Genomic DNA, 13,332 nt, shown 5'->3' on the forward strand with positions numbered 1-13,332 from the left:
ATGTGTACATAAGCTAACAGCCTCTTAAGATAAAATAAAGCCTAATCCTATTTTTTTAAAAAATAGCTTTTTCAATATATTTATTTTACTTTGTTTAACTTTTTGGGATAGGAAGTCAACCTAATGTCTGCACATGCTAAGCAGAGATTCTGCCATTGAGCTTCATCCTCAGAAACGATATTTCATTTTTAATCTATATTTTTCCTGCCAGGAATAATGATAATAATGATTGATGATATGACATACCTGGGATATCATATCATACACACACACACACACACACACACACAAACACACACACAAACACATATATGTATCTTTGAAAAGATTATATGATATATATTTATATATGTATACTCAACTCTATTGGTAAAGATCTTGAGATACATATGTATGTATATTATATAATCTTTATCAATATAGTTAAGTTATACCACATCCATGACTTTAAGAGCTATTTCTGTCCATTTTTTCCAGTGAGTCATTCTCTTCATGAAAACTGTACTAGTAGAAAGGATTTACATAATTTAGTGAGAGTTAGAGAACAGTACTTATCCAAGCTTCTAATAATGCATAATTTTTAGACTTTTCCGTTGTATGAAACAACGTTCATGAGAGACAAGGAACGTACATTAAGAAGACTGAGAATAACGTGTTCTTAAAAAAGTCTTTCAGAAACCTACAGAAACAGCATCCTAATTCAAGAAAAATTAAGGTCTACAAAGTAATTGAGCCCCACCATAATTATAATAGTAATCATATGTAATAGTAATCATAGTGTCAGAAATTCAAGATTAAAATGGGTATTAGGTTGAATTTGCATTTTGCAGAAATACCCCTTCATATCTTGCTACAGCAAACACAAAAACATGTAGCCTAGTATCTTCATGCTGGACACATCTTTTCTCTCAGGTCTTCTTTGCAGAGTTTATGTATTTCCTGCTGAATCACTGGTGATGTGTGAAACTGTTTACACTGATGTTACAATATGACACAGCCCTTGAGACTACAAGAACCTTATGTGTTTCTTATTCTGATATTTTATAAATATTCTCCAAATATGTGTCCCACACCTTTATGTTTCTAGATGTATATTTCTTATATTTGTGAGTCTTTCCAGCATGTAGCTGTTGGATGTGTGTGTGTGTGTGTGTGTGTGTGTGTGTGTGTGTGTGTGTGTGTAGGGAGGTTAGCTATGGGAGACAGATGCTGTATTACAATAAATTGTATACTTGTGAACTGTCTGTCATAGGGGTACTGGGAATTGAACCTAGTCGTCTCCAATAGCACCAAGTGCTTCTATCTGCTGAGCCATTTCTCTAGCTCCTATATTTATAAATGTAGACAAATTCACATATTAAGATGATCTTTAACTAATGTCCATAAACGTTAAGTTCTTTAGGTGAAACACTCAGTAAAACAAGGTATATGTCCAAAGACATTTCTAATTGGCAATGGGCTGCCCCTTTATAGAGGACATAACCTAATGGGAGTTCTCCCAGAGTCACTGTCTGATATAAATCAAACAACCAAAACAAAACAATACAATCAACAGCAACAAAACACCCAAATTTCGAGTGGGTTACTTTATTTTTTCTGTGAGCAAGGGACCTGGGCTAGGAAGGCAGTGTTCTACCAAAGAGTGATAGCCTCAGGCTGCAAATGAACTGATCTTAATGGAGTTTCCCAACTAACTATCAGTTGTAGCACTACTGATTCAGTAGTGTTATACCGCATCCATGACTTTAAGAGCTATTTCTGTCCATCTTTTTCCAATGAGTCATTCTCTTCACAAAAACTGTACTAGTAGAAAAGATTTACATAATTCAGTAAGAGTTAGAGAACAGTACTTATCCAAGCTTCTAATAATGCATAATTTTTAGACTTTTCCCTTTATGTCTTTCTGGTAATGCTATAGCTTTTATTTTAAAATAAATAATGGGTACCCACCCCACTGCAAGATTATTCAGCAGGAAGAACAGAGAAATGAGAGCTTTTTGAGTGAACATTTTACAGTTATTTTCGCATATCTCTAAAATCTCCCTTCTCTTATTCTGAAAGTTTTGATATTTTATTTCCAACTATATTCCTATAACTCTCATATGTACGCCAGTATCCCTTTTCAGAGAAAAATCCTTCTGTATATCTCTTTACCTAGAAAATTACAGTTCTCTTTCAAGTTTTAAGGTCATGCTGGAAATAAAGTTGTCATTGTATCATTTTCTGACATTTCATATGATTTGCTATTTTTGATGAGTGCCTACCTTGTAACTGATTGGCAAATCCTGACAATCTTGAGAACATCCACTGATTTTCTTACTCAGACATTCATTTATGTGGCATTTTGCCTCATCTGAGCCATCACCGCAGTCATCCCTATTGTCACAAAGACCATCTCTGGGAATGCACCTGCCATTTTTGCACATAAAAAATGAACTGTTGCACGAATGTTCTGGAAAAAGAAAATAAAACATATGGAATATAAAAAGCATGCCTTTGTATGACATCATTCTAAAAAACACTCACAAAATGATAACTTGTATGTCAGAAGTAACAAGGGGTTAACATACAAGGTGCCGCACAGACTGGTATCAGGGGAAACAGACAGCTTATGATCTACAGTTACCTAAGACCTAGCTTTCCTATGAAATCAGCTTTCAAAGGAAGCACCTATAGCAATATTAATGTATTCTGTCTCATTTACCCTGTGAATAATGAGTTCAAAAGTGTAATGATGACTTGACATTTCCCCCAAGCTATAGATCTTTGAGAAATTATTTGTCACTGAAAGCTAAGAAGGTAGAAGAGGTGACTATTACTAAATTCATTTCTTCCAAAAATATAGCACTGACATTTTTAGTCAGGGCATAAAAAGGACATTGGTGGAGAACGATAGTTCTTCGGCATACAGCTTTACAAAGTGTAGCTTGCAGCTACGTAAACCTGGAATGTTGAATGCTACTGTTCACAGTATGTGGTTTTAAAAGAAAAGCCTCACTATGTACGGGATATCAGAAAAAAGTGAGTTTTCACTGAAATACATGACTGAACAGTCTTTCTTATAGTGAAATTGTGCATAAATTAATTTGGGCATGTCTTTGAGTATTTACAAGTATGCATATAATTCGTTCTTGTATTTCTGTTCAAATTATTTGTAGTGTTCAAATTCTATGTAATATGTGTAATAGACACAATTTCTATGTAAATCATTTCCAATATATTATTATTCAAAATTTATTGAAATGTAATAATTACATGTATTTATGGAAATAAATAATATTGTAGTCTGATGATATATCATTAAATTTTTAATGTATCTTATAATTTCATTTTATGGACCCTATGGAGAGAAAATTTCCTCATATAAAATATCAATTAAAGATTAAAATTGATCATGGAAACATGTACCACCACTTATAATTCTGGCGTTTAAAGGGTGAATGCAAAGGAGAAGTTAAAGGTTGTATTTGGCTACACAGTGAATTCGAAGTCAGCCTGAACCATATAAGAACTAACTTCCTCCCTAAGAAAATATGATGTATTTGTGAAGTGAGAGAGTAAAAAAGCACTCAGATTCTTTGGCACAACCTTAAACGTAACCACTGGGTGCTTTATGCAACCAGTAGAATCATGTGTCTGGTTCTTTGCGTCTACTTCACTGAATACCTAACTAGGTAGAAATTAAAGCAGAATTTCATAATCAGGGAATGGTGGTTCAGACCTCTAATGTGAGCACTCAGAAGGCTGAGAAAAGGGAACTCTAGGTTTGAGGCCAACCTAAGCTGTGTATAAACATGTCGTCTCAAAGAAACAAAAGTGAAACCAGAAAAAGAAAGCTGAAGGTGAACAGAGTATTATGTAGTGTGATACCTGCACTCGTGCACCTTGGGTTGATTGGCGCCTCATCAGAACTGTCAGGACAGTCGAAGTCACCATCACACTGCCATAGTGTGTTTACGAGGCAGCGCCCATCTGCACAGCGGAACTCTTCCGGACCACACTGCCGGTACCCTAGAGAGGAGGATGTAGCATCCAATAAGCTCCCATTACAAAAATTAACCGGCACTCTACCCTCTCAGTGGACAGCAGCCCTAATTAGCAAGTAGGCAGAATACACCTTTCTGGAAAATTCTTCTCATTTCTCCATTACTTCTGTAAGACATGGTTTTTGTGTGAAAGCAGAAAAGCGTCAAATATAAACTTGGAAATAAGGCACCAGGTTTCTAGGTAAGAATAGATTACTATTCCACACAACCAACTGCTTCTATTCTGTGATTGTCTATGTCTGACCCATTTCTCTCAGGATGTGAAGCAGAATGATAACTACTATAATCTATTTTCGGGCATGGTTGCTTGGTTATGTGTAGTATCAGACCTTTGGGTAAACGGAGTCTGAGCTCCAGCAGCTCTTCTCAGAAATTGTAATGGTATACTTATGCTTGCCAAACATTATTAAGTTCAGAAAGAACTTATTTAATAAGAATAAAATCCTATTTATAAAAGAATGAGGACAAAAATGTTTGTAACTGTTAAGTATGCTAATTCTTGGGGCCACCCCTCCAATATGCCAATTCTTAGGGCCATTCAAAGTTGAGTTATATAATAAAGCATCATTTGTTAGGTTAATATGTTTGTTTTATTTAAACTATGTTTATGTTTGATTTATTAAATTAAGGTTTATAATGAAATTTTTCTCCTTTTAAATTATAAATGGGCATTCCTAGAAAATAGTGGTAAAAATTCTTCTAATTTTAGAGATAGAATTTGATTAAGTCATTATGAAGTGGCAAAGGCAATTCGCTGCACATCTTACTGAAGAATTTGTCATACTGGACGGTGGAAGTGAGGCTGCCGTAGCATCCTGTTTGCAGTCTGTCCCTGCAGGAGCAGGATGTCCCTGTTAGGAAGCACAGCAAATCCAGTCTGGTTCACTCAGCTGCAAAGCCATCTTCATGTCCCTAAACACGTTTTTTGCTTTACTTGTATGCAGAATTTTGTTGTTTCTACTTACCGACTTCTACTTCCCATTAATTAATTGAACATCATTTCCTGTAACATCTTCTTTTAGAAATTCCTCTTTGAGATTAAAAGGAAAAAATAAAACTCTAAGCAAAGCTGTCAAATTTAAGTCTCCCAGGATTCTAATGGATTGACTTTTTGGCAGCATTTTTCTTGCTCTTGATTGCACACTTTTCCTGGTTAAGTATTCATAATCCACTCTCCAGGGTTTCTTTTCCCCAGTCTTCCTGTTTAAAAGCACTTCCTGATACAGCTTATAACACTAGAGTAGCAACCCAGCATTTCAACTCCAGAATATCGGTTGTGATGTTGTTGTCTTGCATATTGATTTCTTTCCTTCTTTGTTTTGACTCTGCCTCTTTCCTAGTCTGCTCTAACCTGAGTGCTAATCTTTTTGGTTCTTTTTTTTTTTCTTTTGGAGCTGGGGACCGAACCCAGGGCCTTGCGCTTCCTAGGCAAGCGCTCTACCACTGAGCTAAATCCCCAACCCCCTGAGTGCTAATCTTAGTGCTAAGGTCTGATATAGTAGTGGGGCTCATCAGCATCACATTTTTGCTTTCTACAACTAAATTTTCAAATCTCACATTTCTTTCCTGCATCACAAAAACTATCCCTCACTTTATTGTGTTCCAAAGCTTACGAGCAGAATTGCTATTCTCCAAATCGTGTCATTTAGAAATGCCTCTATCCTGCCCATTCCACAGTTAGTCAGGAGTGAGCTATAGGTTTTCTATTTCCTTCCAAGGCATCATTACTTATATGATTCAGAGCCACATTGTTCACTTTTCAAATGTTCTAGTAATTTCCTAAGCAGGTCAAAGTCATCTTATGTATGGAGTATTTCTTGACTATGATAAAAGAAATAGATCTACAAGTGAAATGCTATTATGACATCCTGTTTCCCTTTAGCACATACTTTTAATCCTAGGATTTGGCATATCTGTGGGTTTGAGTATAGGCTACTCTGCATAGCAAATTCTATGTCAGTCATTGACCTCAAATAGATAAGTAGGTAAATATGTAATGAGTGAATAAATACATAACCAATCTAAAAAGAGTACATGTTGAATTACGATGTGCTACTTGAAATATATGGACTGAAAGATAAAATATGAAATAACTCTAAATATATATATATATATATATATATATATATATATATATAAAGAGATTTCTCAGAGACCCCATCAAAGACTAAAGATAAAAATACTACAAAAGAATGAAATATGGCAATTAGTCAACGTCACATGGGAAACGGAGGAAAGCATTGAGTGTACTGCAAAGTGTGGAGTCTGCAGAGCACTGAATCCATGACATAAGACAACAAATATGGGCCTTGTGTCTACAGTCCAAGGTGGTCAGCCTTGATTGGCAGTGAAATGCCAATACTACCTAAGCACCCAATATGCCCTTGAATATGTATTACATAAATTAACTCGTTCTTAGCATTTTAATATTCATAAAAATAAATGATTTTCCAGAAGACTCTAAACTGAATTTTAATATATAATTAGTTATACTAAAATTTCTATTCTGGAGGAAATAAATGTTATAACTAAATAAACAACATAATTCTGAGATACACTTGGTGATCATAATGATAATTTGAACATTAAGTAGTACATGCCTCAAAGTAAAAATTAAGGAAAACACTAACTTCATTTTTTGGATATCATTTTTTATGTACAGCTAAGGTCTGATAAGCCTGTCATATGTAATCTTCAAAGTTCAAAGAATTTTAACTACTTCTACGCTAAGGCCTTTTCTACACATTTCCCAGTTTGACTGCCGATTGTGCTGAATTCATGGCAAAAGGAAACATTTTAAAAATGGATGTTTTCAGGATCTAACAAATTCCCATACTCCGTGTGTAACACTGAATTCATTGGAGTCATTCATAAATGCCTGTTTGTTTTGGTTACTTCTGTGTCTTGGCATTCCTTTAATGGACCTTGAGCAGTTAATCCTATAAGACACCTTACTCACCACACTCCAGGAACTCATCTGAGCCGTCTCCACAGTCATCGTCATGGTCACACACAAACTGCTTGGGAATGCACACCTTATTATGGCACATGAATGCATTTTCGTCACATGTATTATTAGGTGCTAAAGAAATTACAAAACATAAAATTACATAAGGACATATTTTATCTTCTCTCCTAATTGAAGGTTACAGTATGAAGCTTTTATCTATCAGTTTGTAGGTACTCAGAGAAAATGCTAATGTATTTCTATTCAATGTATTAGGCAAATGAATGATCTCATATGTATATTAAAATGCTAATAGATACATGCATGGTTCAAAGGCTGATTCAGTGAATAGAAACAACGTTCATGAGAGACAAGGAAGGTACATTAGGAAGACTGAGAATAACATCGCTCTTAAAAAAGCCTTTCAGAAACCTACAGAAACAGCATCCTAATTCAAGAAAAATTAAGGTCTACAAGTAATTGAGCCCCACCATAATTCCACCAATACCATGAATACTGACCCTTGCAATGGAATATTGATCCCCTCAAGAACATAGCATTATGAAAGCAGTGTTCCAGAAAGAGCTTAAGTGATTGTTGATCAAATTTGCAATAAAATCCATGCAAAAAAATCCACTTTCATATTATACACATAGGGCCAAAAGCCTTTACAGCATCCTCTGTAGTCACCTAAAAGTGTGAATGCTATAGTACTTAGGGTTCGGGTCATAGTGAATCCTTAATATCTGATCTGCTATAGGCAAATGCCACAGATCCAAGTCTCATAAGTGGCTCTGCCCCCTATATTTTCATGTTCGAGAAAGTTTGCACCATCTCTGTTCATCTGCTTCTCCCCCTGTTTAACGAAGGTATTCAAATCTCTCTGACAATATTTCCATGATTACATAAGGTATATAGAACTGACCTTTCAATTTAGGTATTCAACAATTTATGGGTACTCTCAAAATTTCTATTTCTATATTAATTGTGTTCTACCTGTTTCTTAACATACTTTACGACATTGCTGACAGTATTTAATAATGTAAATAAAAAGTGCCTTAACTAAAAATCCTTACTACTGTATTGATTAACATATAATGGGCATGGGTGTCCCCATGGAGAGCACCTCTTTTCTTTGTCCTTCAAGATAAAGTAATATGGTCAGTTTTCAAAAAGTCAACACAAAATTATTGGTCCATTTTTTGTAATGATCTAGTATCCCTTAAGTACATTACTGTGAGACTTGGGAATTTACAAATATTGTCCCACATGCCCCTTTCAGTCCACTGTATCCAGCTGCCCCATCCCCTCTAAAGCAACCTCCGCTATCCTCCATTGAATTGTCTGCATAGAACCATGATTAGACAAAACAGAAAGATATCTGTGTGTGTGAGGGAGGGGGAATGTAGTCCAGTATAATTTACTTTGAACAAAGTTATTTTAATCACTATAGAGAGGTCACACAGCAACAACATTAACTTTACATGTTTTAATAAAATTAAAACTGAAGAGTTGCTAATAACTCAGGTAACTTTGAGGTTTGACAGTTGCTATAACTCAAGTGAATTATACCAATCCTGACACATACATTCTGTTTTAAAACTGAGCAGCAGTAACTTACTTTGCATTAACACTTTCAGATCACTTGAGAGCAATTTGTTGTATTTTAGCATAATTTATTGAATTATACCCATGTGACTCACAAGTGTTAATATGCCTCCTAGAATGCTAACTAACTACAATAGCAAACTCATGTGGGATCATGTTGATTATTTAATTAATTCATAATCCTTTGCTATTCTGCCTTCAGTGTCAACATTGACCTTCATAGAAAACATATCCACTTCAAGATCATATTTTTGTACATTCTACAACAGGATGAGTTGGGAACAATTTAGGCTGCCTCAATTTTTTTTCTATTGTAGTTTTATTCTTTTGGCATACATGTGCATCAACGAGCTCACATATAACATTTTAAAGATGTGATGATTTATGTCTTTAAAAGAAAATCATGACATTGTCAGATTTCATTCAATAGACTGAATCTGAAAAAACTGTTCTGATAAAGAGATCACTAGTTGATTGTTGATATCTACATTCATATGAGGAGGTCTTCTATCCTTCTAACCATGGAAAACATTATCTAAACTTTTCCTCTTGAATAACTCCTTAATATAATCTTGAATCAGAAACATGGTAAATTGACCTCAAAGGTTTCCTCTTGATCCTTCAATTTCATGTATTCCATGACCTAAGGGTTAATATCAAATCTCCAGACACAGTAAGTGTCCACTGACTTCCTGGTCAGTACTTACTTAATAGTAGCAATTTATAGAGTGCATTTAATAGACATTCAAAAACCATTTGAAAGGGAGACATATTAAATAAAAAATATTAGAAGAACCAACAATCTCTATGTAAGATGTTATGCTCTTTTGGTACTGAAATAGTAAATTTGCAGCCAGTGGAATAATTTTAAAAATGGTGCAAATATTGACCATTTCTATGATATTGAGTGTATAAGGCTTCATGAACAACTATTATTATAGAATCACACCTTGATTAACTGCTGAAATGAGAAAAGTAAAAGAAAGTATATTATGGTATGACAAAAACAATTCCCCACAATTGTGCCACTGAATTCTTTGACACACAACTTCAGACAATGTCCATACCACAGCCTGCACTGGATAGCTCATCACTCCCGTCGGGGCAGTCTCTCTCACCATCACACAGCCAGTGTTGGGGCACACAGGCATGGGAGCTCTGGCAGCTGAACATGTCAGCAGCACAAGTGACGGCACCTTAAACCCAGAAGAAAAGCGGTATTAAACCCTGTGCACCCACTGGAAAATGGCCACTGTTCAACAGTCCTGCAGAAATAGGCAATGGACTCTTGCATGCACTGAAGGACAGAGAATTATTGGGAATCATGGCTCCTTCTGTCTTAATAATTGTCTACATATTCTTGCTTAAGTATATATTATTTCCTGATTGCAAGTGCTGTCCTGTTTATAGCTGTATCATATTATATACTGTCTCTCCTTGAAAATATGTCAAATCATACCCTGGAATTCTTTAATAGATGACATTCTGAAGGAATTGACCCTGCATAGGTAGGAACAATAGCAGGAATGGTGATGAAAGCATTTCATAGCTTAGCAATTGTGAACCACTTAATACATCACCTCCCTAAATCCTGCAGAATTATTACTTATCACACTTCACATGAAAGGCAACCAGCGTCCATAAGCTGAAAATCTGAGAAGATTACAACTGCAGAGCTTTACATGCTGACCTGGTGAGCAAAAATATTTCTTTGTGCTTCTAAGGACAATCTCTCATAGGCACTTTTAAATGTACACATAAAATGTTTCTTGAATAAAGGAACTCAATCTCAATTTTCAAGTTTCAATATAATGTAATGTCCAAAACATATGCCAAATATCTACATATAATTCATTTTATAAAGCTTTATAATGCCTAGAAAGAGATAATTGCTGACTGACAATTGCTAACCCTTGCCCTCGATCCTTAATAATTCAAGAGAGAGACAGAAAGAGAGACAGAGAAGCAGAGACAGAGAAGGAGGGTAAATGGAGAGAGAGAAGGGAGAGAGAAAGGGAGAGAGAAGAAAGAGAAATGTAAAAGAAAAAAATTTAGCTGGTTGATTAAGATGACTGATTTAATTATTACAAAACGTGTTTCCACTCATGTAAACCAAAGTTAAATGCAGTTTAGTAGATGGTTTTTGTCTTTTCGCATTGCAGTCATATGATTGTTGTGAGCAGAAGATGCTTCTCACAGCTTTGCTCCCAAGGTAGTCCCAGAGGACTATTTCCGCAAAATCTCCAAAAGACCCAGGTCTTCCTTTCCCTCACTTTTCTTGACATACATGAGACCAGAAAGATAAGATTGATGTGGCTGTTAAGTGCTCAGGAATTTTTAAGATAAGTATCTTCCCACTGAAATTATAAGTTCCTTATCTTTTAAAGTCATTTTCAATATTAAACTCAAACTCACAAGTCCATGTTTTAACTTATGTAGCATTGGACATGCTGTGATCTAATTCTGCCTGAACTTTGAGAAATGTCTTGTCTAAATTTTCTTTGTTGGTAGCAAAAGGATTATGACTAGATAATCATGAAGACATCTCCAGGTATCAAATGATCTAATGTTCATTGCAACTAATTCAATGGCTCCTTTTATACTCTGATTGAAAAACATACCAAAACACTAAATCAACTGAGAAGAAACTAGCCACAGAAAACAATATGGCTCCATTTTCTGGTTACCCCTGCCATTTGGCGTTGTCTTTCTTGGAGAAAAATATCTCTGGTGAGAATAAGGACACACTGAAAATCATCTACGAGGCCCACCTTATGCTCTGCTCAAATAAGAAAAGCTAGTAGCTAAAGATAAGTATACTGTTAATATTTTTGGAAAATGGAATTATGGCCCTACCTCAACCATTGGTCATTCTCCATGTGATTTCACATAAATCTATTAATATCTGTGGGTTTACCTTTTCTAATGTACCAAAAGGTACATATGGAATTTCTCATGTATCAAAAGGTACAGTGTGAATTTCAATGCTGAAGTCCTCAGTAAGCTATCACACAGCTACACTCTACTTGTTAAAAAACATGTTCATATACCTCATCACAATATTTGGATATGGGGCTCTGAAATTTATATTTTAATGTACTTCTAATATGGATTTCTTTTGGTAAATAAAGTGTTCTGAGCCATTGAGGTAAAGTATTGGTAAGGTTGCCTTTGTATTCTAAAGTATTAGATTGCTTTTGTTGACTCGAGTTTGTTCTAAAGAAGTAGTTCTTATATACAATCATATTGATATGATAGAAATTACAGTCTAACAGTAAATTGAATAGACCTATTATTTGGAATGCAAATAAATATGGTTCACTACTATTTCCTTATTTCAAAGCATTTCTGAAAACATCATTTTGTGTGTGCATGTGTGTGTGTGTGTGTGTGTGTGTGTGTGTGTGTGCATAGAAAGAAAAAAGGGAGGGAGAAAGAGGAAGGAGAGAGAGAAGGAGAGGAATAATATCACTTGTACATAAAGGAAAAAAGCTGAAAGGAGAACTAAGAAAAAGAACTTTGACACTGCATGATAATCATAGAAATTATGTAGATAAATCTCTATCTCCTGATCAGTGCATAATTCAAGAACTGAGCAATACATTTCCCATGATTGTATATTTTGAGTAGCTGACATTAATTCAGTGATTCCCCAAAACCTTTGCCTCTTCTACTACACTATGTCTTTCAGAAATCAGATACCACTGGAAACTTTTATTGCCTGATTAAACCAAGGTCAAAAGAAAGATGGTTTCATGCTCTGAAAACATACTAACCTCATGAAAGGCCTGTGTTAGAACTGAAAGATTTGTAACAAAGAAAACCAAGAGAGCTAAACTCATGTAATTAATCATTATTTCCTGTGTTTAAAGAATTTTGATAATGACCTTTATTTTTTATATCTATCTTTTTATAACAGGATTAAGAACAACTGTATTAAGAAAAAAATATGTTTGGGATGGCTTAAATGCACTTAAATAGATTGTCTGATTTTAGGAGATAGAACCAATTTTATGTTATTCACAGGGCTATTCAGCCAAGGTTGAGAATTATAACAAATGTCTATCTCTGTTATCAACCTGAACAGCTTACCATTCTGCTGAAATGTAGATATAGAAAGAATTCAGCTTTTATTAAAATAAATCATGTCACTTTTATAGATGAAAACATAGTACATATTTGTTAGTTAAATACATAATTTGTAAATATGGATATTTAATATTTCAATATCATAAGTATTGAATTACAAGGTCCTTTGAAAATTGTATAAACTTGCCATTTCTTATTTCTAGTTTAAAACAATGCAGTATAGAGAGGCTTTATTACAAAATGGATACACAAACAACATACGTTGTTAATGGCACTGAAAATCTTTATATTAGCTTGCAAGGAACAACCGAGCTATGTGCTATGTGTCAAAATATATGATGATTTAGCTAATCCTGTCCATCAATGGAATTTAGTTCAAAGGACCAATGAAGACTAGAATATACGATAGACAAATGTGATTATTGGTGCTACCCAGACAAAATTCTACATAATAGTTTGTATTATGTATATATAGCTTTTTCTTGCTATTTTATTAATCATTCCATTCATTTACCTTTCAAATGATATATATTCTTTTAAAAGACAATAGAATAGGTGTTTGAGGTACAGTAAAGTGATTAAAAGAATATACTACTATTTTTGACATTTTAAGTTTTAATATTTTTAACTTAATGTCTTTTT

General features: G+C 34.6%; 1 protein-coding gene across 6 annotated transcripts in view; it reads right to left on the reverse strand.

Moving 5' to 3' along the window:
• Positions 1-13,332, reverse strand: part of Lrp1b (LDL receptor related protein 1B) — a 2,121,147-nt gene that overhangs the window by 273,906 nt on the left and 1,833,909 nt on the right. For all 6 annotated transcript variants that reach the window (XR_010064783.1, XM_063284873.1, XM_063284870.1 and 3 more), the window contains 4 exons: positions 9,669-9,797; positions 7,006-7,128; positions 3,871-4,011; positions 2,265-2,452 (listed from right to left, as the gene is read on the reverse strand). Coding sequence is in view for 5 of the 6 variants with exons in the window: in XM_063284873.1 (XP_063140943.1) it covers positions 2,265-2,452; positions 3,871-4,011; positions 7,006-7,128; positions 9,669-9,797 (581 nt within the window). In the remaining variant the exon portion in view is untranslated. The remainder of the gene's footprint in view (positions 1-2,264; positions 2,453-3,870; positions 4,012-7,005; positions 7,129-9,668; positions 9,798-13,332) is intronic.

Source organism: Rattus norvegicus, chromosome 3 (assembly GCF_036323735.1).
Source record: "Rattus norvegicus strain BN/NHsdMcwi chromosome 3, GRCr8, whole genome shotgun sequence".
In the NCBI taxonomy this organism is placed as follows: Eukaryota; Metazoa; Chordata; class Mammalia; order Rodentia; family Muridae; genus Rattus; species Rattus norvegicus.